The sequence below is a fragment of the Micromesistius poutassou genome (assembly GCF_964030765.1).
Source record: "Micromesistius poutassou genome assembly, chromosome: 13".
Taxonomy (NCBI): domain Eukaryota; kingdom Metazoa; phylum Chordata; class Actinopteri; order Gadiformes; family Gadidae; genus Micromesistius; species Micromesistius poutassou.
In genome coordinates, this window is record NC_140283.1 from 8,785,389 (window position 1) to 8,810,822 (window position 25,434).

Below are 25,434 nucleotides of genomic sequence, written 5' to 3' on the forward strand. Positions count from 1 at the left end.
TTCTGAGGAAATACCGTAGGTCAGTGGTTCTCAAACGGTGGTACGCGTAGCCTACCACTGGTGGTACGCGAGCGTTCTCTAGTGGTACGCGGAGTATGAACGATTTTTTTTTTTTTTAAGTTGAAGCAGAGCTGGGTTCACCGTAACTCTCACGGGTTCACCGTGGTGTGACACACGCTTTTGCCTTCTTACACACACGCCACACATCCAACAACAATAACAATCCTGATCGCTCGTCCGTCAAAAATCCCGATCGCATTGAAACAATAAATGATTTACAATGCTCCGAATGAGCACATGTGTGATGGCCGTGCAGTGTTTCCCACACATAGGCCAATGTGTGGCGCTGCGCCACAGATTGAACAACGAGCGCCACAAATTGATTCCGCTTTTCTTATTTATTTTTACTTGAACGCGTTTTTTAAATGTAACTCCGCCAGCCCGTAATCGCGCCCCCGTAATGCTGCCAGTCCGACATGTTCCCATTCCGACAGTCCTGTGCGCGCATGCAAATTAGCCATGTGCGCCAAACAGAAGAAGGGCCCTATCTTGCGCCCGGCGCAATTGACTTTCTACACCGACGCATGTGTCGTTGCTAGTTTGCACCCGGCGCAAAGCTGATTTTCCCCCGCAGCAACCAGGCACCACTACACTTGCATGTTAAATATTATGATGTCAAAGATTATGCATACGTGTGAAACTGCATAGAAATAGCGTGTGGATTGTGGAAACATTTTTTTTTCCATAGGGCTGCATGAATGAACATGAATGAAGTATAGTAAGCTATGCCATGCGTTAAAATAATAATAATAATAACAATAATACATTCGAGAAAGTATATTCCAGGCTTCCAAAACAAAATCTAGTTTTAGGGTAAATGATTGGTTAAATGATTTGGGAAAGAACAGCTGATACAGCGGTAAATTGTAGGCCTACTTTTAAATCAATGCATCTGCAAACACCGTACAGCAAACACATATGTTCTTGACAAAGACATCGTGTACAAGCCCATTACTTTTAGGATTGATGAGTATTTGATCGTGAGAAAACATAGTTTTACCGCGAGTGAGTGTTTAAAATAATGAATGAATGCGGGTGATGCTTGGTGCGCGTGTGTGTGCACGCCCATCTGTCTAAACACACGCAAATTAAACACGTAAGTGTATGAGAAGGAAATCGAGTCAGTCGACCTGCTGATTCTGAACGAACTCGTCTTCGAGATGGACGTGTTCTAACGCATTTTTAATCAATGAAATGTTAACACAACAACCATTTAATTTTAGGGGAATTTTAGGGGAAGCCGAGCATCCCTTGCAGTCGAGAAGTCGCCACTACGAAAGAATGCAATGTATCCAACTAGCGGGATCTAAACAAACTAAGCTCCAGCGAATTAGGCTACTACAATGCAGAAGTAGTGGAGAATGGCGAAACACAGCAACTCTAGCCTACTCTCAACCAAAATAAAACTAATCGCCGCCCGGTGCAGCAGTGTGAACTGCCCAGTTTTTAGAACGTCTCAGCCCGTCTCGTCGCAAGGAGTTGCGAGTTGCAAGCAGTTGCGTCGCGAATCTTTGGTCTGAACTGGGCTTTAGCATTATAAGCAGTGGCGGTTTTAGGCACGGGCGAAAAACGAGACACACGAGAAAGAAAATGATCCGCATTTTCTATTAACGATAATGCCCCCCCCCCCCCTACCTGGGGGGTATTCCATCAACCAAGCTAAACCCAAAGCCGGGCTTATTTTGCTTAGCCTGGCTTCTTTCAGCTAGAGTTGCGTTCCATTAATGTGGCTTTAAGCTGACCCCACACTACAAGATAAATGTCCCGATATCGGGGCCGATTTGCCCCTTACGAGAATCGGGGTGGCGTTCCCATGGCAGCCGAATCGGGACGAAAATCGGCCAAGATTATCCTGTCTGCCGTAGTGTTCTAAGATAGAATCTCATAAACTTAAGACCTCCCGATCTCAAAATCGGGGTTATCCAACATGTTAGATATTTTCGGCATGTTGAGTGTGTAGTCAACATAATAGCGACGCACGCACACACAAACACACACGCAAAACACACACACACGCTGACCCGAAGGTGCTCCATCATGCCAAAGCGCATTCAATTCTCACTTTTAAATTTTCGTTTCCAAATATTTATTTAAAAACGAAAATATCTGTTTTAGTGCGTGTGTGTTAAATTAAATGTTTTTATATCCTAAACAAATTCCGTTGCAAATAGGAGGCGCGCAGCATCAATATCCTAACACAGACACATTTTGCAGATTGTAAATTGACATGATACATTGTAAACGTTCACAATCCTGCTCTATGCTCTGTGATATTTTGTTTATCATCATTTCTATTAACTTCTGCGAGGCGCATAAAGTGGTCATGTAGATCGGTCGTCTGCCCGTCTATTGCGCGTATCACACATGAGCAGATCTTGCACACAACCTCAGTCGTGTCCCTTGGCTGTCCTATTTGTTGTATATTTGTTGATGTTGTTATTGTCATGCGTGTTCTGGTTATTTGCGCATGATTAAACATGAGTCTTTATATGGCGATAAAACAAAGCTTTGTTGCGTTTTTTTTCCTTCTTTTTGAAGTGGGGATCGGGGGTGCGCCAACCCGGTTGGGACGTAAAGGGGGTGCGCAGGAATAAAAGTTTGGGAACCGCTGCTCTAGATCTACCATCTCTTGTCTCTCGATCTCTTGTCTCGTGCTGGATGACGTAGCCTACACGGCCGAGAATCGGATAAGATTATCCTGTAGTGTGGGGTGTTCCGTCTTGTGTTCTAATCTTATGTCGGATCGGAGAGCAAAAATCGGCTGCGATTCTCGTTAAGTGTGGGGTGTACTCCGACTCAAAAATCGCATAAGATAAAAAAATCGTGTAGTGTGGGGCAGCCTTAAGGGAATCTCCGCTAAGTAACCATGGCAACTTATCTGACCAAACAACCATCAAGCTAAACATAAAGCCGGGCTTCTTTCAGCTGGAGTTGCGTTCCATGAACGTCACAAGGGAATCTCCGCTAAGTAACCATGGCAACTTATCTGACCAAACAACCATCAAGCTAAACATAAAGCCGAGCTTCTTTCAGCTGGAGTTGCGTTCCATGAACGTCACTTAAGGGAATCTCCGCTAAGTAACCATGGCAATTTATCCGACCAAACTAACCTGGTCGGGAGCAGGTTAACTGTCAGGCTAACTTGAGCGGTGTTTCAGAGAAATCCATCTGCCAGCAACAATTGTACCATCAGAAGGTTCCGCCAAGCCCAGTCCTCACAATTTTGTCATATCCTATATATGTAAAGTTGCGCAACACAGGTGGAGCTTATTGACACAACATCATGAACCAAGTCTGAGGCTAAAGCTAACCTCAATCGACCCAGACATCACAGAACTCTGTTCACAGAGCCACGCACACCCCTCTCACTAAGCATGATAGGCCCAGAGTCGCCATTACCAATTTCTTTTTTATTATTATTCTTATGGGTACATTCCCCAGGATTACTTTGAGAAGGTCACAGTAGGGCCTACTATTCTTATTTTCAATGTGTGCCTGAGTAGGCTACATTCTCCTTCAAACCTAAACATTATATTCTGACCTGTTGTTAGTATTGTCTCGTTGCAAGTGTTTAAATACAATACATGAGTTTACATAGTATACAGTTGGTTGTTCAGTCAAGTAAAGTTATGTGAATAATAAATCATATTATTAATATTAATGCCTTCTTTGTAAACTTTATTTTAATTCCGGTGGTACTTGGAGAGCCAAATCATTTCTAAGGTGGTACTCATGGTAAAAAGTTTGAGAACCACTGCCGTAGGTAAATTGCCTTCAATCAGAACACATGTCCTTCATCGCCATCTGGTGGTCATATGGTGTATTTGCGAGTGTTTGGCTTGGCGTCATTCAATTGTATTTGTCCTGAACGTTCAATAAAGTTCTCAAGTGTCAAAATTGTACAATGGGTTTTCAAGATATCTAACTGTTTGTGTCTCATAGTACTATAAGGCTACCAACTCATAATGACCAACTGACAATTATTTCAGGTGAATATGGTATCCTCCACATATTCTGTGTTCGAGCTTTATTCACTCTAACCAAGTAGTATTCATATTGAAAATGTCACTTTAACATCAATCTTTCTTTTGGCACCAATATGACATATTATAGCCCTTGCAGTTGTGGAGGTATACTCTATTTACTTTGGGTATGTTATTTTGGAAATATTGTCTGAAATATCCATTCAGACAATATTGTTGTCTGAATGGATTATTTGCGATTATTTGCAGTTTTTGATCGTAGGCTAGTATGTCAGTGATGCAAATAGTCACTGTCCATAGTTCTAATAATGATTGTGTGTTTTTTCCATCTTTGGGTCCTCGGCTGTAGGCCTAGGCCCTATGGGGAGAGGATGCACATTTGTCGTGTGTGCAGGATGGGTGGGATGGATGGCGGGGGGCCCATTGCAAGACTTGCATGGGGGGCCTACAGTACTACGCAATTCCACTACTTCATGATCCATCATGTATATGACAGATTCGTTCATTTGAATTAACAGGATCCAAAGATCTGAACTTTGCATCACTAGTTTGATTGTCAGCTGTGGGCTTCTGTGTTTCTTCATTATGATCATTCTCTTGGGCCTGGACACTCAGGTAAGTGTGGAGAAAAAAAACAGCACAACAATACAAATACAGATGTTATAGTCTTCGCCGTACACACACCAACTCCATCTTCTGTTTCTGCTTGAAGGTGGTGATGACGTCGGCCATAGATTTGTTCCCCACAATGCTCCGTAAGGCCGGCCGCCGTGAACTACTGTTCCTCCTGTTCTGCTTTGTCTGCTTCTGCTCACAGCTAGTCATGGTCATGGCAGTTAAAATCAAGGTCAATATTAGTACAGTTAGGACTCTTTGGTGTGCATGATTACATTGTTTACTCCATTTTGACTCTGTTCAAATCCCTGATTTAACCATTTAACATTTCTTTATGTCTTAAACTATGTGGCTTTACTAAAACATATTTTCAACATAATTTTGCACTACAGCACTCACCGCATTTTCTGCAGGAAATGCATTTTCAAGTTCCTGTTGTCCTCTCATTTTAATTATTTGATTAATAATAGTTTTATTCAGAAGTTCTAGAGACTTTGTGTCTTCTTGGAATTCAAAAATAAATGTAATACACCGTGGAGGCTAATCGTGTACATACTGTCACTGCTCACTTGACAAGTGGCCAATGTACAGCCTGTGGGTCTGACCTATTTGATTCAGTCTCCGCCGGTTCTGACAGCGTGACGTCGTTCAGGGTGGCGCCCCCCTCCGCCTCTCCTCCCTACATCTCTCCGCCCTTGGAGGCGTTTCAAAGCTCAGCTAGGCTGCTCTGGAAGTGGTTCAATATATCGCTGCGGTATAACTAGTTATTTGACACAACGACACACACAGGTAAACTATGTTATACTTACAAGTCTTTGTTTTCGCCTAGGTTATAGTTCTCCGTGTTTTCTGCGTCACCTTATGTCTGCTGTGTGCTGCGTCGCCAGGCCTGCGTGTGTTGTTACGGTGTAATACTGGCTAACAGCATCTCAGTAGCCAGCGCCTTCGAAACATACGGGTTGTTGTTCACAATACCATCTAATTGTGAACAATCGTGGTCTCTCGTGCTGACCCTGCTATATGCACATGACTTGATAGCGGCCAGATACATCTTGAGGTGGATTTGTGTTTGTATTGAGGCCTCTGATCTGTCTTTCCTAGAATGGAGGACTATAGAGAGCAACGACGGCTTGCTAATGTTAGCTAACGTACGGGTAACTAACCCGCTAACTTGGGTCATGCCACTAGTGTTGCTTATAAACGATCACTTTGCTCTTGCGGTGCAACCACATCGTTGTTTCGTTGTTTCGTATGACAAGCTTGATCATGTTTATTTACCGTTTGAGTAGAACGGGTTGTTAGCCAGCACTGGGGACAGGATTCGAGCATTGACAGCAAACGCTAATAATCGGTTCGTTTCCATTAAAATGACTGTCCAGGGCCTTTAACCAAGTATTGATGTTTAATGTGATTCTACTTTTAGTCGGGAACGTTAAAGATTGTGCATGGGTATAGTTTTTTTTTGTTATAATATTTTGTTTTGAAAACCAGAGCCACATATGATGCATTGGTTAGGCATGGGTGGCAAGTTGGTATTAAAGACTAACGTTAGATTAAAGATTTAGGCCATTTGTGTGTGATAGTGCCCTACACGTTACATTCGTTCTAATACTGTACTTGGCTTGGGATCAGGACGTTGTCTTGTTTACCAGAACATGATGGATGATTAATAAGAGGCGAGCGTGTGCCACTCTAAATACATTTAGACTCCATCACATGCTTTTTCTTAAGAGGGAGAGAGAGAAACCGGAACTCTTGCCTGTAAGTGCAATATTGTCAAGATGCACGTTATGATGCAACTTGTTTATTTTATAAATTTGACAATTATACCTGTTTGAATCTATCACTTCATCTTTTACTCTACCATCCATACTCATGAATGTGGAACATACTGTGCATGTTCAGTTTGTATTCAAATGTGCACCCAAGGCATGTGCAATCCAGTGTATTTATTTATTTTTGCACCCAACACCAAAGCATCATGGGACACCACTAGTTGTTATGACCTGGTATTCTGTCTGTTCTCATTTGTACATTACATTTTACATGGTGATTATCTTTTTAGCTATATGGTACTGAAATATAAGAAAGTTATCATTTACTTATATGTGATGGGTTTGGTTTTTGTTACTTCTACTCGTTGGTGATTGCAAACAATGCGCAAATATACCCCTCAAAGTCCTTGTGCAGAGCCTGCAAGCACATTATATGGTTCAAACAAAATTTTAATTGGTGAGACAAATATTGTGCTTATCATTTAAACTTTTGTAACCCTTTTGATGTTGATGACAGACGACACCTGTACATTATAGTTGACATCCTTTTTATTCCTCCAGTTGAGTACCTTTTAAGGAGGCCCTCCCACTAGAGGCCACCATGGGGGACGATAGTGAGTGGATGAAGCTTCCCGTCGACCAGAAGTGTGAACACAAGGTGAATGACTTGTCGATAAGTCGCAATGGCGCTTCAATCACCTCACTAGTTCTGAGCAGATGTTCGTAGGCTTCAAAAGTGTTCTTGACGTTGGTACCTTATCTCTCAATACTTTATATTGTTTCTTATATACACATCCCTACAGTTTATGATGGGCTGTTGTATAACATTCGTTTTTAAATGTTAAAGGACCTTACTGAAAAAGCAGTATTTAGACTTGTGCCCATTACTTGGGATTCTCCTGTGTCTTCAACAAGCGTCTACAGGTAATCATTAGGCATAGGATAGAATATATTATATCTTCATATAGTTTGCTACTGTAGATATGGTAATGTCACAGCAGCTGTGTGCTCATATGGTTGGTCTTTATCATTCCAATCTCCTGAACGTACCATCAAAACAAAATATGTACAGATAATTAGATAACTCCAATAACTCAATCTCACTTGTCTTCTATATGCGTCGCTTTTCCAGTTAGACTTTGAACTCTGTCTATCTTCCTCGATACGAAAGCAAGTAGAATGGTTAGGCTCGAGGCTATTGAACTTGGTCTGGTTCTTCCACCCAACCCCTCCCTTTCCGTACCTGATTTTCTCTCTCTCTGCTCAACAGGTCTGGAAAGCCCGTCTGAACGGCTATGAAGAAGCCCTGAAACTCTTTCAGAGGATAGAGGATGAAAAAAGTCCAGAATGGGGAAAATACCTGGGGCTGATCAAGAAGTTTGTCACAGACTCCAATGTTGTGGCTCAACTGAAGGGCCTGGAGACAGCCTTGGCTTTTGTGGAGAATGCCCATATAGCCGGAAAGTAGGTCATTGCTATTTAAATAAAGCAACCATACAGTTTGAGAGAATTTCAAACTTCGATCAATGTGGTCGTCTGTGTTAGAGGTTGAGGTTGTTTCGACCATATGCTCCAAAATGTTTTCATACTGGGGCCTACCTGTGGAGGAACCTTTGGCCCAGGATCCACTAAATATCTAATTTTTATTACAATTTGAAAACAGCTTACATTTACATTTCTATATGCATGTTGTTAATCATATCTTCCTCCATCGATCCGTATAGTCTCAAACCTACTTGTGATCAAATGAAAAGGACACGTCATCTAAGCATGAAAACATATTTTTAAATACAAATTTTGTCATGCCGATCCCATGATCCACTTGCTCCTGCTGTGACACATTTGCGTGTCATGACCCGTAGTTTGAAAACCACAGGGATAGACGACACTGCTGCCATTTGTTTCCATACGACAATAGGGAGGCACCGAATGAAATGCAGGAATGACGTTGACGTTCAATGACTCATTTTGGGAAGCTCACTTCGGCCTCTGCTCCATTGTAGCGGAGTAACCCGATGCTCGGCTGAGTGTTACTCAGACGACTGTCTGTGTGTATCGCATTCTGCCGATAATGTACACGTGTAGCGTGCTGTTAATGGACTGCTAGTCAATGGGTGTATGGATTCGTTTTTTCTTAAGGATCTTCATTGTAGCTCCACCCCCCCCCCCCCCCCCCCCCCTCCAGCTGATTGTCAGAAATGACAATCAGCTGGAATTGCCTACTGTGTATATACTTTGTGACTTTATGACTTTTTCATGGAGTGACATTCAGATGACCTGAAATGGCTGAATGCCTTATTTTGTATTATAATTTTCTTAAATGCATTTTCTACTTGTCGAGAGTTTGATGATGATCATTACTTCACAATATTTCAGACAAAAGCTAAGCTTGTTTAACAACTAAAGGCCCTTCCCACATGCAGCCCTCCCATGCAATATTCAGGAACATTTCCTGCGCAGGGCCATGCGTGAATGGGAGCAGGGGTGTTTTTTCTGTGAAATCTGCCCCACCAATTTGCCTGCTCAAGACCTAGTAACTTTTCCCAGAACACTGCGGGTATGGCTATGTTGTTAATGAAAGCAGTAACATTGCCAGGAGAGGCCAGTAAAGGTTATATCTGTCTGACATAAGACGCTTTCAAGTGGTGCAAGGGAACCAATCAAAATACATATTTGCATTGCCTTCTCTGGGTAGGAAATGAGTCCTTAGCCCAAGTGATGGAGTTCAAGTACCTCGGGGTCTTGTTCGCAAGTGAGGGTACGATGGAGCGTGAGATTGGCCGGAGAATCGGAGCAGCGGGGGCGGTATTGCGTTCGCTTTACCGCACCGTTGTGATGAAAAGAGAGCTGAGCCGTAAGGCAAAGCTCTCGATCTACCGGTCGATCTTCGTTCCTATCCTCACCTATGATTATGAGGGATGGGTAATGACCGAAAGGGCGAGATCACGGATACAAGCCGCCGAGATGAGTTTTCTCAGGAGGGTGGCTGGCTTCTCCCTTAGGGATAGGGTGAGAAGTTCAGCCATCCGGGAGGAACTCGGATTAGAGCCGCTGCTCCTCTGCTTAGAAAGGAGTCAGTTGAGGTGGTTCGGGCATCTGGTAAGGATGCCCACTGGACGCCTCCCTTGGGAGGTGATCCAGGCACGACCAGTGGAGAGGAGACCCCGGGGAAGACCCAGGACTAGGTGGAGAGATTATATCTCAACACTGGCCTGGGAACGCCTCGGGATCCCCCCGTCAGAGCTGGTCAATGTGGCCCGGGAAAGGGAAGTCTGGGGCCCCCTGCTTGAGCTGCTGCCCCCGCGACCCGACCCCGGATAAGCGGATGACGATGAGGATGAGGATGAGGGCATTGGCGACTTGTTTATCTTAACGCACCAATGCTTTTCCTGTGATTCGATAACAAATTCAATTCATCTTGCTTTGTTTGGAAACAAGTTCCTATTTTAAAATATGAGTGGAAACTGGATAGATTCCAAAATAATTGAGTTCTTCTCCATCCGCAAGTTTTATGGTGGAACCCAAACGTTCCATTTGCTGGACTGTCCCTTGGCCCATCTAATCCGGCATTGCTATGCCAAGGGTGAAAGGGTGCAAGTTGTTGTTCATGTTCCAGATCGTGGCTGCATGTCAAAATCACTAGCCGTGCCCGAAAGTTTATCCCAGTGATTTACCAGGAACTATGTTTGAAAGAGGCTTAGCTTACTGAGGAATGAACCGTCTGTTGTCCCCTTCTCCTGCAGGACAACGGGCGAGGTGACATCTGGAGTGATCACCAAGGTGTTCAACCAACCCAAGGCGCGGGCAAAGGAGCTGGGCTTAGAAATCTGCCTGATGTACATAGAGATCGAGAAGGCCGAGGTGGTCCAGGACGAGCTGCTGAAAGGGCTGGAGAACAAGAACCCAAAGGTGGTCGTGGCCTGCCTTGAGGCCCTCCGGAAGGCCCTCAGGTCAGTAGGGTCTCTCAAGGGTCTCCATGGGACAGAAGGGAAACTTATAGGGATTCTTCACTCTCTGTTTAGTGTCCAGTTGGAATAACAATTGGGCAGTGCTGTTCATATTATATCATTTCATGTCATTTGTCCTGACTTATCTTTGCTTTCTTCCCACAGTGAGTTTGGATCAAAGATTGTGACCTTGAAGCCAGTGGTGAAAGTGTTGCCGAAGCAGTTTGAATCCAGGGAGAAGGCGGTCAGAGACGAAGCAAAGCTCTTGGCAATAGAGATCTTCAGGTGGATCAGAGATGCTTTGAGACCACCGCTGCAGGGTATCAACTCTGTCCAGGTAAACGGCGGTCACGTGTGCAGGCCTTTTTTGAAGATCTAATCTGAAATTGGTGTGCTATTTACTTCATGAAACTATAAATGTGTCTGCGGCTCTTTGTCCTATGTATCGCTAGTTGAAGGATCTGGAGGAGGAGTGGGTTAAGGTGCCGACAACCGCGCCCAAACAGAGCAGGTTTCTTCGCTCTCAGCAAGACCTGAAGGCCAAGTTTGAGCAGCACCAGGCCAATAAAGGAGAGGAAGTTGATGGTAACACTCCAGAATTACAAAGCATGCTAGGCCAAGAACCGAATCTCTCCTCTTTGCTTTGTGGAAAGGGTGATTTTAAGCGACGTGAACATGCAATGTGTAATAATGCAGTTGCGTTTTGACACATGAGATTCAGATTTTTTTCCCCAAATGAGAACCCATTTTCCATTATGTCTGCATTTTCCTGTCTGTGGTTGAAACAAGCTATTTCTACAGAGGCATATGAATGATGATTCACATGCCAGGATCAGTAGTTCAGTAATATTTGTGTTGACTCTTCTGCTCCTCTACCCTCAGGGGAGGAAGAGGAGGACACAGTGGTGGTGGTGGATCCCTATGAGCTGCTGGAGGCGGTGGATATCCTCGCCAAGCTCCCAAAGGACTTCTACGAGAAGATAGTAAGCATGCCCTACTAAGTCCCAACTCAGTAACAGAGGAGCTGGCTGGGGGGAAAGAGGAGTTGGGTTGGGATTATGGAATATTGTTTTTCAGCAAGAATTTGTATGATGTATGCCTACTGTTCTTGCCAGAATTGTGGATCATATTGTTTTCTATATACGTGATGTTTGTGGGGGCTAACAATGTGTGCCTGTCTGACTTTCTACAGGAAGCCAAGAAGTGGCAGGAGAGGAAGGAAACCCTGGAGGCTGTGGAGACGCTGGCTAAAAACCCTAAAATAGAGGGTGGAGACTATGGAGACCTGGTCAGAGCGCTGAAGAAGGTTAGAGATTCACCTTTGAGCCTAGTAGTCTGTGAGGCTACTGCTGCACTGCTGTGTTCTGCATTGATTTTACATGATTATATAAGCCTTATATATAGGATTGAATGTAGTTATTGATTGATATGGGTGGTGCAATGGCTTGGGATTGCCTGGGATCTAGGACCCAGGCAATTTGAAGTATTCTTGTGTGTATGTACTATATTTTTGTATGTATGTACTGTATGTAGGTCTTCATGCATGTTTAACGTGTATATTTTTTACTGATAGTCACACTGGTGTCCATCATGCATGTATTGATGAGGTATACTTGATACAAGTGATGTCTTCTCCTACCTTCTGTAGCGTATCTGTCGATTGAACTCACAAGTGTTGTGTTCCAGGTTGTTGCGAAAGACGCCAACGTCATGCTGGTGACCCTGGCCGCTAAATGCCTGGCTGGTCTGGCCACTGGACTCAGGAAGAAGTTTGGAACTTATGCCACACTTGTAAGTTTAACCGACTGCATGCATTATTTCCATCCATGTTGTGGGGTATTGTTTGCGTTTGTTATTAACCTTTTCAGGGTAAAATCGTTTAATGAATGAATGCATCTTTATTTGATACAAGCTCAACAAGCCAATAGAAAGAAAATCATTTGTTTGCTTGTTAATTGAGTTAATTGCATTGTCCTTATTACCATAATTTACCAATTACACTTAAAACAGGCCTTTTTCATTGAATTGACCTCAGATAATCAATAACTCTTCCTCTTCTCTTCTGTTGTCTGCTGTTGTCTACTCGTTCTTAACAGCTCTTCTCTTTTCTGCTCTGCTTGGTGTGTGGTCCCAGGTGGTGGCGACTATTCTTGAGAAGTTCAAGGAGAAGAAACCCCAGGTTGTGCAGGCCTTGCAGGAGGCCATCGACGCCATCTTCCTCACTGTGAGTACAAAATGCCAAGAAATCATCTGATATGCGAGGTTTCAGATGGGATTTATTAGATTTACTATAGGTTTGTAGAATATTGTTTACACATTTCGATTAGGTGTTAGATGTTTGTCATTGAGAGATGCAGTGTAGTAGCTAGTAGCTAAAGCATCCAAAAGGCAAAGACCTTTTCAATAGTCAATTATGCTGGCTAAGGTGACATGCGGTTCTGCAGAATAACCATAACTGCACAAAACCTTTCCCTGTATTTTAATATTTCCATGACCCTCTGGGAAGGATAGCATCTGGTTTTCAGGATGCTGAACTCCCTTCCTGTTCAGTGTCCATAGTCAAGCTGTAGCTATCCTTGAGCAAGAGGTCAAAGCCCCCCTTCTCCTTAATGACATGAAACTGAATTCACTGGAGGTCACTTTGATTAAACAAAAAAATAATAATAATAATAATAATACAATATGTTCCCCCTCCTAGACCACCCTGCAGAACTTGTCGGAGGACATCTTGGGCGTGATGGACAACAAGAACCCCTCCATCAAGCAGCAGGCCTCGCTCTTCCTGGCTCGCTCCTTCAGACACTGCACCCAGGCCACCCTGTCCAAGAGCGTTCTCAAGCCCTTCTGTGCGGCCCTCATTAAGGTCAGTGCCTCCTGCCTTCTCCTCTGTGGTCTCGTCATGGCTGGAGGTGGGCCCTCCCTGAACTAAGGATTCATTGTGCTTTAACTTTGATTGTCCTTTAACCTTCTCGCAGCAAGTGAACGACTCGGCCCTGGAGGTTCGAGACGCCGCCTTCGAGGCCTTGGGGACCGCCATGAAGGTGATCGGGGAGAAGGCCGTCAACCCTTTCCTGGCCGATCTGGATAAGCTCAAACTGGATAAGGTGAGAAGGGAGAGAGGGAGAGCGTTGGGAAGGAAGCTATCGGATGAACTACAGTTGGCTGACACTATGTAGAAATGAAAACTTTCGAAATGTTAAATAATATGGAAATGGGTACAGACAATATTTCAACCGAAGGGATTTCAACAAGACTGGAGCCCTTTTTTATTTTTTACTGCTTTTGCCTGACAGCAAAGATCCTTCCCTTATTCCCATGGTTACAGATAAAGGAATGTGCAGATAAAGTGGATCTCCCCGGGGCTAAACGGGGTGCGAGCGGAGGAGACAAGAAGCCTGCCGCTAAAGCCCCTCCCCCAAGCGAAGCCCCATCCAAGTCCTCAGGCCCGCCCAAGAAGACACCTGCTGCCGCGGCCAGCAAGGTAAACACACACACACAAACACATCTGCTTTAAGTTTGTATGTACGTGGTCATTAAGTATTGCATGTGGTATTTTGTGTTCAATTGGCACACTGCTGTAAAAATAGTTTTCTGTGTGGTTCTCTTGTCCTTAGCCATCCGCAGGACCTTCTAAGAAGGGCAAGCCAGCCACCGCGTCCGGGGCTAAGGCTAAGAAAGGGGTCGAAACCAAAGAGATAATAGAAACCGAACTGGCGGTGAGTACCATGGGCCGTTTTCCGTATGTTGTCCGTCAGCGTTTCACCCTCCCTTTGTCATCATCAAGTGTTTTTATGTTGGTTGCCTGACTTGCTGTCTGGCCGCTGTGGTCGTTTCAGATTGAGGTTTGTGAGCAGAGGGCAGCGGTTGTACTTCCTGCGTCCTGTCTGGCACAGCTAGATTCGGCCAACTGGAAGGAGAGGCTGGCCAGCATGGAGGAGTTCCAAAAGGTAACTTGTTCTCCCTGCTTATTACACTGTGTTGGATGCCATTCAAACTGTTTGAATGCTCTAACTCTCTACTGAATACTAATCCTAAGATCATTTAATCGGGCCGCTTACAATCCACTTTGCATCTCAAATTGTTCATAAGTGGTTATCACTTTGTGACATTTTCATATCCGACAGCTCATCATGGAGCTAACAATCTGTGCTGCAGAACCTATGAGTTTAGGTTTTCTCCTTTCTGCTTTGATATGCAGAGCATATTATTCACTACATGTGTTAATTTATTGCCTTGAGTGGAATCAGAACCCATGAATGACGTGTTGATGGATGGTCTGTCTTGCTGTTCAGGCTGTCGAGACCATGGATAAGATAGAAATGCCCTGCCAGGCCTTGGTGAGGATGCTTGCCAAGAAGCCTGGGTGGAAGGAGACCAACTTCCAGGTAACCATCGCTACGGTGTCCAGTTTGAAAACAAACTGCTTTTGTATTCTGCTTGTTGATATATCTGACCTCACCGCCTGTCGTCCTTCAAATGAAAGCAATCATGAGAAGAAGGAAAAAAGGGAAAGGCTGCATGCTCACTTCCAAACTTGTCGCTCAACCATGTTATTTGATGGTGAACGACCAAAGCTCCCGGTGTGACGCCCCTGCCTCTGCCCCTCCCACCTCCACATGTGTAGGTGATGCAGTTGAAGCTCCGCGTGGTGACCATCATCGCCCAGAGAGGGCAGTTCTCCAAGACCTCTGCCTCCGTGGTCCTGGAGTGCCTGGTGGACAAGGTGGGGGACGTCAAGTGTGGCGGGAACGCAAAGGAGGGGCTGACGGCCATCGGAGAGTCCTGCTCACTGCCGTGGACTGCCGAACAGGTGAGGCGTCCCATGTCTCTTTTGAGTTTATTTTTCATTATTTTGCAGCATACTGCATAAAAGTATGCAGCATACTTTTGCATGTTTTATCACTACAATAAAACACAACAGGATGACCCGATTGTCTCATTACTGTTGGGTGTAAATCCTGTTTTACTTTTGAGATTGAGGTTCTTGTCTACCTTGGATAGAAGATCTCACATTGATTCGCCACACGCCCCCACACTCCAGTGCCCCTTTGCTCAGACTTTCCACTCCCAAGACAGTCTTTCCTAGTTGTTAAGGATGAATTCCATTGCGAATGTGTCAAAATGGAGCAAAAACTAAGCCGTCCCTGTCCCACTCGGGGCTGTAGACTTAAAAGTATTGACTATGTATGAGGCATGACATTTTTATATTCTGTATGTTTTTTCAGTTGGTATCATTGGCTTTTGCTCAGAAGAACCCCAAGAACCAGTCTGAGTCCCTTAATTGGCTGGCCAACGCCATGAAGGAGTTTGGCTTCGCTGGGTGAGTGGGACTTGCCTGCAGGCTCATCCTGCCATGGGGAGGGTTAGATGAATGGCTGAATTGGTTTCATAATTCTCAGTTGATTTTAAGTGTGAACTGAAGTACTTACAAGTATCTACTCCTACTCCTGTCTACTCCTACTCCTGCACATGGACTAATATTCTATTTAAACTACTTCAAAAGGGGGAACATTCCCTACGTATAACCATACATATGAATAAGCATACATAACAATCGTGAATCCTTTGTTCTTCGCCCTGCTACAGGATGGCATATGCCCTAATAATAATAACGGCTCTCCTCTCTAGGATCAACGTGAAAGCCTTCATCAACAACGTGAAGATCGCCCTGGGAGCCACCAACCCTGCTGTGCGGATCTCGGCCATCGCCCTGCTGGGGGTCATGTACCTCTACATGGGCGCCCCCCTGCGCATGTTCTTTGAGGACGAGAAGCCCGCCCTGCTCTCGCAGATAGACGCAGAGTTTGAGAAGGTTGCCCTTTTTTTTCATGGCGTTGAATATGGTCTTAGTTTGAAGTATAGCGGGATTGTTTGAAAATGTCTGCCATGCTTTCCATCCAAATTGCACACGTTTATTTTCTTTTGTTACGTTTGAAATAGTCTCTGAGGCAAGCCTTTTGTACGGCTTGTTCAACAGTTTTTCTAATTGAAATCATGCACGTTGAATTTTCTTTCTAAAATGAAACTAAATTAAAAAAAAACTTGAATGCATTTCAACTGAAGTCATGTCAGAAGACTGAACACCTTCGCTGTTCAACCTGTTACATATTCCCCTTTTTTATCTCTGCTTCCAATGTGATTATGTATACATTTTCAAAAGAGACTCTGAATTTCAACGCGCTGGTTATAGAAATACTAAACGTACCCCCCCTCCAACAGATGCAGGGCCAGTCGCCCCCCGCAGCCATCCGGGGGACCAGGAAGTCTGGTCCCGAGGCCGATGGGGACGATGGGGAGGAGCCAGAGGAGGATGCGGGGGGACCCCCAGACATTATGGATCTGCTCCCCCGAACAGACATCAGGTCAGCGCCTCTCCTCTCCCATCAGACCCAGCGGCTCCACATCAGGGTCACTGAACTGAACTCATCATTGTCATTGTGTATCGATTCAAATCTTTATGCTTTCAATACTTTGTATCACTATGGTTAAGGGAAACAATTGCAATCGACTGTGTTTGATATTGATTGATTGATTCTTTCAGCGATAAGATCAACTGTGACCTGGTGTCCAAGATCGGGGATAAGAACTGGAAGATCAGGAAGGAGGGTCTGGATGAGGCGGCGGCCATCATTTCGGAAGCCAAGTTCATCACGGCCAACATCGGAGATCTGTCCCTGGCCCTCAAGGGCCGTCTCAATGACTCCAACAAGATACTGGTTAGTAGAGCCTCCAATGTGGATTATACATTTATGACACTCTGGTCACCACAAGCGGTTCTTTGATTCGGGATTCCTTCAGTGCAAGATATTGGCAGTGGTTGTTTCTCAAACTGGGGTACGCTTTCCCCTAGGGGAGCTTTGAAGGATTGCAGGGGGTACTTGGAACCATTTACAATGTTAAAATGTTGATGATGAACCTAAATAAAATTTGTTGAAGCTGAATACTACCTTGAAGAAATTAAATCTGAATACTATGAGTCAGTGTTAAATGTTGTGTTAAATGTTGTTGTTTAATGAGAAATGTTGATGTTTCCCCTAAATCGGAAACATTTAAAAAAAAGACACCGTCTTAAAGGGCACCGTCTTAAAGTTACAAACATGAGCACGTCACTGTGTATCCATTATGGATACACGGTGATGTGCACATTGCCATGTGTCAACTGAAATCCCAAGGCTAGTGGTGCCGCTGACACAGAACTAAATAGAACTTGTGTTTTCGGTTCTCGTCTCAGGTGCTGCAGACCCTGACTATGCTGCAGCAGCTGGCCACTGCCATGGGCCCCGGCCTGAAACAGCATATTAAACCCCTAGGGATCCCCATCATCACTGTGCTGGGAGACAGCAAGGTACAGGTTTTATTCAGCTTTGTGGATCCAGCTTTATTTTGTGACACTTTTCAACATGGATGGAATGTGCATGTATAACAGCATATGAAACTGGTGGAAGAATAGCTTGAGGCAGAGGGTAACCCCTGAGAGTGCTAGATCAGGTCTTTCTTCAATGCCCACATCATGGCTTATTAACCCCTGCACCCCCACCCGTTGCTGTAGGCCAATGTGAGGGCTGCTGCCTTGGCAACGCTGCAGGCGTGGGTGGAACAGACTGGAATGAAGGATTGGATCGAGGGAGACGACATGTCGGAGGAGCTGAAGAGAGAAAACCCCTTTCTTCGCCAGGAGGTACACACACACGCACACGCACACTAGAGATGCACGGTTGGGCTATTATTTCATCCGCAACCGCATCACAAAACGCATCATCTGTCCGCACCAACGTTTTTGACCAATTTTCAAAACCGCACCCGCCCGCCATCCGCCGGTTGTTTTTAGGTCTGTAGGCGACGCACGGTGCTGCTGCAAGCCTCGATATTAAAGAAACGCAGACTCAAGCCTATTAATTCCGATATTTGCTGCAAGTAAGCCGCACAACAGTGCAACATGCAAGTTCACATTTTTAATGGTACATAATTAACAACCCAAAAACTGTTGTTTGCCTTGCAAATCAAAGTTTTCAGACTATTTTTCTTACCTTCTTTCTTGAGCTAGAAGTTTAACTTGTTGTGAACATCTCGCGCTGCCATTGACCAATGTCACTTCTGAGTCAAATCATTAATAAGGAATTAAATTCCTTATTTCATGAGTGGTAGGCTACAATGACTGGCTGGTTTCTAGTTCTCCCTTTTTGAGCTTTTCACGTACTACCTTTGCCTGCTCAGCCATCTCCAACAATAAACAAAGCAGCATGCATAAACGCAGCTAGGCCAAATTACTGCCTGATGAAGATTTGACTATTTCAAAGTGTGCTCGTTTTGTCGGATGTAGGTAACAATATATAACAATACTTAACAATGTATATGTATATATATTTTTATTTTAAATTTGATCGGTAAAACCGTCACCCGCCTGAATTAAATTTAAAAAAAAAAAGTTCACGTCATCTGCCCGATCCACGGTTGCAGCCGCGGAGTCCGCGCATCTCTAACGCACACGTACACACACGCGCGCGTACACACCCCCACCCCCACACTCCACTTACGTGTGTGTGTGTGTGTGTGTGTGTGTGTGTGTGTGTGTGTGTGTGTGTGTGTGTGTGTGTGTGTGTGTGTGTGTGTGTGTGTGTGTGTGTGTGTGTGTGTGTGTGCGCGCCTGCAGCTACTGGGCTGGTTGGCCGAGAAGCTCCCCACCATGAGGACGGTACCGGGGGACCTGCTGCAGTGTGTGCCCCAACTCTTCGCCTGCCTGGAGGACCGCAACGGGGACGTCCGCAAGAAGGCCCAGGACGCCCTGCCAGTGTTCATGATGCACCTGGGCTTCGACAAGATGTCCAGGGCAGCGGGGAAACTCAAGGTACCTCGCCTAAACAATCTTGTGTTGAAATTTTTTTTTTTTCGGTTTTAGCACGTGAATGACATTCTCGTTGGCTCCTAGCCCGCGTCCAAGGACCAGGTGTCCGGCATGTTGGAGAAGGCTAGGGCGGTGATGCCGGCAAAGCCTGCTGCACCCTCCAAAGCAGGGGATGGGGCAGGTAAGGCTCCTGGGAGCAAGGCAGCGGCAGGTCAGTGGAAACCAGAGCCTCTCGATAACCCCCCCCCCCTCGGATCTGAACACTTTACACAAACAAACCGTCACTTCTCTTAGTCAAGGGTCAGGGTTGATTTTAGGGATAATGGAAGCATCAGGAACCTAACGGTGACTTCTGGGGCCTAGGTGTTATTTCTCCGTGGTAATCTTTGTCCCCTCCAGGCTCCAGGCCTCCACCCGCCGGGGACGACAGCACAGATTCCAAACCCGAAGGCAAGAAGATCAGAGGAGGAGGAGCAGCGGCGAAGAGGGTACCCTCCCTTCATCATCACATCATTTTTGCCCTTCACTTTTATTTACTGGCTGTTATTTATTATTTGTTGCTAATTATTTACTCCGGTACAGAGCCTATATTATCAGCCCATCTAATAGCAGTATATTCATAATGATATGTAAACCGTTTTGAAATGGAGCAAGATGATTGAATCACACAAATTCAAAGATCTGTACCTGTGTGAATATCCATACATGTGTTGTTGTTTCATCATTTTTTTCAACATTGTTTTCTCTCCACCCCCCCTCCCCCCCATCCCTCCTTATTGTTCACGTGATGCTTACCCATGATGTGGTTGTCTGTACCCGCCCAGCCCCCCTCCCCTTCCGAGGAGCCCGCCACAGAGGACAGTAGTGGTAGTAAAAAGGCCCCATCAGTCAGGGGCAAGGCTGCTGCTGGCGGTCAACAGGTAGCAGTATGGGGGGGGGGCACCGAGCTATGTGGGGCTAACAAGAGTCCCTCTGATGGTATCAGGCTAGCCATAGAGCTATGACCAGCACACGCTATTAGTGTTTGATTTTATTCGTGTCATTCTTGATGACACTATTTAGCCAGAAGTAAAGATTAGGAAAATCCATATTTTTGAGCTGCAAGATGAACAGGTTTTACATAATTGTAGATTATTTTTGTTAGTTGTATTTTTTTTTTTTTACGGAAGTTTACATTGGGACACTTGTTAGCCTCATCTCCTCCTGGAGATCTGGTCCACAGAACTGCTGTGTCTTACCTAACCTCTATCTGATCACTAACTAACGGGCACTTGGATTAGTACACCCACTGGTCCAAAAAAAAAAAATCTTCGACCAAACACAATTGAACTGCGTTGATGTGTGATTCAAGCTTTTAACATGGGATAAAACAACGTAGCAGTATGAAAGGTGGTGTTGGCTGCGTACCGAGGAAGATATAAAAAGGAGGAGGGAAAGAACCTCACAGATTGTGTGAGGTTCATTTCGGTACACTGCACAAATGTGTTTTTCCATGTCTGTTGCATGTTAACCTTGCCACCATCTTTCTGTGATTTATTCAAACCTCTTTGCTTTCCCTGATCATCCTCACAAATCAACGTACAACATGAAATTCACACATCGACGAGCTATAGATCATGCATACATAAAAACACACACACAATGTCAGATAATGCTAACCCTTGAGCCTTGGTCTCCATTCCCAGGGAGCACCAGGGAAGAAGCCTGCCGCCAAAGGCATGAAGGACGAGGAGGACCGGTCGGGACCCATCTTCACCCTGATCCCCAACGCCAAGGAGCAGCGGAGCAAAGAGGAGAAGCAGCTGAAGGTGCAGCCGTCCTTTTGGTTTTGTTCCAGACGTTTGTCATGTGTCCAGATGCGACTGGGTCAAAGTCCTACGAAAGATGTGCGTAATGTCGTGTCTTCACCGATCTGTATTCACACTCCTCTGCCCCAGATCTTGAAGTGGAACTTCACCACCCCGCGGGATGAGTACCTGGATCAGCTCAAATCCCAGATGTCCACCTGCTTCGCCAAGTGGCTGCAGGACGAGATCTTCCACTTTGACTTCCAGAGACACGTCAAGGCCATCGGCGTCATGATGGAGGTGGGGGAGCCTTTCAGTTGACGACCTATGGCCTATAGCTGAGGTCAAAGGGCGGGAAGTTATCGATGTCATCGCAACAGTGTCTGTGTTTTTGTACAACCATTGAATATGTACCATTTAGTCATTTAGCAGATGCCTTTGTTGTCTACTTAATGAGCATTAATTAAGTCTACGGCTTACATTTGGGTTCAAACCCAGGACCTTTCGGCTGCGGGTCAAACATGCCGTGTGTGTGTCTGTGTCTCAGAGGTTGGAGAGCGAGAGCGAGGCGACCATCGGCTGCCTGGACCTGATCCTCAAGTGGTTCACGCTGCGCTTCTTCGACACCAACACCACCGTGCTGATGAAGGTGCTGGAGTACCTGAAGCTGCTGTTCGCCATGCTCAGCGCGCAGGGCTTCCACCTCAGCGAGTACGAGGCCAGCTCCTTCATCCCCTACCTCATCCTCAAGGTCAGCCCTCCCACTGGTCACAACGCGGTCTGTTTTGTCCTTCACCTAGCTAGCCTCAGGGAGGGATCCATCAGGGAGGGATGGTGCTGATTTGCTTAATTGAACTCTCCTCCTCCTCCTCCCATTCTCCTCTCTGACCGTCATTCCTCCCTCCTCTTTTTTCTCTTTCTCTCTCTCTCCCTCCTTCTCGCTCCTCCTGACGGCACTCTGGCACAGATGGGGGAGTCCAAGGATGGGGTCCGTAAAGACGTGCGCACCATCCTCACCCTGCTGTGCAAGGTGTACCCCGCCGCCAAGGTCTTCCCCTTGCTCATGGACGGTACCAAGTCCAAGAACTCCAAGCAGAGATCCGGTGAGACCTACCTGCTTTGTTCTTGGTTTTCTGCTGTCTGATTGGACCAAACTTTGACCAACACTCCTCATATCAACCTCTGTGGACTCTAGATTTATACAATCAAGCGTAATACTCGGCGTATTACGAGTCAGCCTGTGTAGACAGGCTCACTTGTTCTCTAAGAGTTAACCTTCAGTATAGCTCTACAAAGTGTGTCTCTTTGCTCATCCAACTCAAGTTAACGGCAAACCTCAAAGATACTCTCTTTTCCTTGTGCTTGCTTTGTACCATCTTGATCTGACACGTTTTCAAGCTTCGCTCCTCAAGGCTGTAAAATAACTCTTTGTCCGTGCCAGAGATGCAGACTCCAGTTTGCAACTTGGACTCGAGTCGAAACTTAAGTCGCACACGCAGTGACTTGTCCTCAGAAGAGACTCGACTCAGACTCGTGAACCATCTACATTTTAATTCCGGCGCATTAACCTGAAGGAAGTGCCGGAGCAGATGCATATCCCCTGACTGTGCCCCCCGGTCCCCAGAGTGTCTGGAGGAGCTGGGGCTGCTGATCGAGGGCAACGGTCTGACCGTGTGCCAGCCCACGCCGGCCAAGTGCCTGAAGGAGATCGCCGTGCACATCGGAGACCGGGACACCTCAGTGCGCAACGCCGCCCTCAACACCGTGGTCGCAGTCTACAACGTCTGTGGCGAGCAGGTCTACAAGCTCATAGGAAACGTGAGTCGTCGTCATCACAGGGCAAACCTTTTTTTTTTTCTTTTTTCTTTCATGCAACAGTTGGCGTTTGACTGTTAACTGCAAACTATAAGTCTTGCAAGAAGTCAAATGAACAGTATTTGTCCTAGCATGTCAGATTAGCTTAACATGGTGTTGGTGATGTACCCTGAATCAGATTTTAAGGTTACCTTATAATCTGATACAGGGTAAAGTCAGTGCTTGGTCACTCTGACTAAGCATGGTTTCAAGGTTAGATTTAGATTTTTTTTTTCAGAATTGAGTTTAACGTTGCTTGTTTTTCTCACAATATCTTGGAACTTTATTTGCAAAAAAAAAGTAATTGTAACAAATATACAAATATGGTCCCTCATATTATCAATAGACGCATTATTGGCGCGGACTATTACTGAACCGTGTCTCCTCCCTGCAGCTGTCGGAGAAAGAGATGAGCATGCTGGAGGAGCGGATCAAGCGCTCGGCTAAGAAGACCCCCGCCGCCGCCCCGGCCAAGCAGAGCGCCCCGGAGCGCGCCCAGCCCCCCAACTCCACCGCCACCTTCCTGCGCAAGCCCGCCCAGGAGGACCCCAGCAAACTCAAGTACGCTCAGTGTGGGGCTTCCTGTTGGCGTTCGGTTGTGGTCGTGGGTGAGAGTTTAGCGGTCCATCAGAGTAGAGTGGGGCCTAGGTCATAGGGTGGCACCGTGATCAGGGAACGGGAGTGAGTATGGGTTAATGATAGCAAAAAGTTGGATGTGATCAGGTGTTCATTTGTGACTGAGAATAACAAAAACCTGTGATTAGGGCAAACAATTCTGGGATGTTGTTGTTCTTGTCCTAAACTCTATGCCGTCCCCCCCCCTTGCCAAGCACGGTGCGAATAGTACTCTCTTTATCATACTAACCTCAACCCCCTCTAACCTTTTTTGCCAGGCTTGTTCATATGTAGCACAGTAAGGCCATTTATATACTCTGGTCTTGGGCATCTTCTTTTTGACTGTGACAGCCATGGCAAATCTCTTGATCCTACAAGGTTAATTGTTGTGAGTCTGTGACAGCTCTCCTCATAAGCCTTTTGACTGACTGGCTGTTTTTCCTCAGAAAATCAACGACTAATCGATCTATCCTTGCCTTTCTCTACTATTATTTTCAACGTATTGCATGTCCGATTGCTGTCTCAGGCACAAGTACTATAAATCAAGAATGTAATGGATCTGGGTGTGAGGGAGAAATGCTTCAATACGTATTTGTTCCTGTAGTATTGAAGTATCGACTGCTGCTGCACATCCCCGCCACCAAAGCAAGCAGTTTAAACATTGTGCCTGGGCAAGCAACACTCTGTTTTCTTTATGATTGATTATGATTCCTGGCCTACAGGCCTGCTGTTTGTCTCTCTGGTGGTCAAAACTTGTGGCGCGTTTCTCTCTGTTTGTCTTTGTTTCTCTATGTTTGTCTGTCCGCCTGCCTCTTAACTCTCTGTGTGTATGTCTCCTCTTCACGTCTTCTGTGTGATTTGGGTTCCTTTTTCTCTGCCTGCCTTCATTTTGCGGAGCAGAATAATGTATCGCACGTATAGGATGTGAGTACCAGTTCCCCCTCCTCCTCCTCCCTTGCTGTTGTCTGGACTACTCCGCCTGGAATGTACATTTGCACACGGCTATATCCACCTCACTCAATTAATCTACATGGACAAACCGCTGGGACGCTTTTAATTATTGTCTGCCACTTTTGGACACGAAAATGACAAAACGAATCGCATTTGTTTGCAAGCATCTAATCATCAAAATGGAGCGCACCCCCCACCCCCTCCTGATTCAGTCCTCCACCCCCCACCCACCCCCAAAACAAAGCATTCACTGTTGCATAACTTCCCGTTCAGACAAAGGAACAGAGGCATAATAGAGATGTCCCCAGCGTCCCTTTGGTTGAAGTTCAGTGTCTCTGTCTCCGCCACACAGCCTTCTGCCTTCCTGAATAGGAAATCGTGTGGTTTCCAAACCGTGTCCCTGCTAGGCTTGAGGAGGCCTCTTTCTTTGAATGGCCTGCGTTATCACCTAGTATTGTTTTATTTGAAGATGTGTTTGATTTACAATGCACTTCCAGAGATTTAGCTAGTCACACACAAGATAAAGCCACTGAACAGAAATTGTAAATAATAGTGTCATACCTGCATCTGGTTTTGCATTACTGGCTGGTCCCAGTACAGCAGATATAGTATAGATTGTTTGAAGAAAGACCCCAGCCTTTCCCATCATAGGTAAGCATTGCACTGCTAGTGCTAACAGAACTAGGTGCCTTAGCCTGCCGCTCAAACATGAAGTGAAACGACTTGCCAAGACGCCACAAATTCCATCAAAAGGTTTTTTTCGAGGACAACAAAATACAAATCCAACAATTTTGCAAATGTAGATTTTTTTTATTATTTGTAATAATACAGCATGCGCCTTTCATCCCTGCTTATTGTTTTTGACAGCATCATCCCAAGATTCATACCTAGAATAATCTTGTCTGTACTCCTCCCCACGGCTATTGGCGTCCGACCTCTCTGAGTCAGTCAGGTCAACCTTGTAGGCTCCTGCCGCGTGTTTCGGTGTGTCTTGTGTTTCCACCA

At 45.5% G+C, this 25,434-nt stretch overlaps 1 protein-coding gene across 2 annotated transcripts in view; it reads left to right on the forward strand.

The window, feature by feature from the left end:
- Window positions 1-5,317: 5,317 nt before the first annotated feature.
- The window catches only part of ckap5 (cytoskeleton associated protein 5), a 29,426-nt gene continuing 9,309 nt past the window's right edge, over window positions 5,318-25,434 (forward strand). Inside the window, exons 1-33 of one of the 2 annotated variants that reach the window (XM_084477367.1) lie at window positions 5,318-5,447; window positions 6,995-7,091; window positions 7,704-7,897; window positions 10,177-10,383; window positions 10,546-10,717; window positions 10,833-10,965; window positions 11,263-11,363; window positions 11,573-11,686; window positions 12,067-12,171; window positions 12,515-12,604; window positions 13,079-13,243; window positions 13,356-13,484; window positions 13,706-13,861; window positions 13,995-14,096; window positions 14,217-14,327; window positions 14,673-14,765; window positions 15,005-15,190; window positions 15,606-15,700; window positions 16,009-16,192; window positions 16,600-16,742; window positions 16,922-17,096; window positions 17,612-17,725; window positions 17,930-18,058; window positions 19,031-19,225; window positions 19,307-19,433; window positions 19,622-19,710; window positions 20,047-20,142; window positions 20,908-21,030; window positions 21,160-21,309; window positions 21,557-21,760; window positions 21,977-22,112; window positions 22,634-22,827; window positions 23,258-23,424. In XM_084477367.1, coding sequence (XP_084333493.1) covers window positions 7,035-7,091; window positions 7,704-7,897; window positions 10,177-10,383; window positions 10,546-10,717; window positions 10,833-10,965; window positions 11,263-11,363; window positions 11,573-11,686; window positions 12,067-12,171; window positions 12,515-12,604; window positions 13,079-13,243; window positions 13,356-13,484; window positions 13,706-13,861; window positions 13,995-14,096; window positions 14,217-14,327; window positions 14,673-14,765; window positions 15,005-15,190; window positions 15,606-15,700; window positions 16,009-16,192; window positions 16,600-16,742; window positions 16,922-17,096; window positions 17,612-17,725; window positions 17,930-18,058; window positions 19,031-19,225; window positions 19,307-19,433; window positions 19,622-19,710; window positions 20,047-20,142; window positions 20,908-21,030; window positions 21,160-21,309; window positions 21,557-21,760; window positions 21,977-22,112; window positions 22,634-22,827; window positions 23,258-23,424 — 4,436 coding nt within the window. In that variant the 5' untranslated portion in view covers window positions 5,318-5,447; window positions 6,995-7,034. The remainder of the gene's footprint in view (window positions 5,448-6,994; window positions 7,092-7,703; window positions 7,898-10,176; window positions 10,384-10,545; window positions 10,718-10,832; window positions 10,966-11,262; window positions 11,364-11,572; window positions 11,687-12,066; window positions 12,172-12,514; window positions 12,605-13,078; window positions 13,244-13,355; window positions 13,485-13,705; window positions 13,862-13,994; window positions 14,097-14,216; window positions 14,328-14,672; window positions 14,766-15,004; window positions 15,191-15,605; window positions 15,701-16,008; window positions 16,193-16,599; window positions 16,743-16,921; window positions 17,097-17,611; window positions 17,726-17,929; window positions 18,059-19,030; window positions 19,226-19,306; window positions 19,434-19,621; window positions 19,711-20,046; window positions 20,143-20,907; window positions 21,031-21,159; window positions 21,310-21,556; window positions 21,761-21,976; window positions 22,113-22,633; window positions 22,828-23,257; window positions 23,425-25,434) is intronic. The other variant, XM_084477368.1, reaches the window with a different exon arrangement.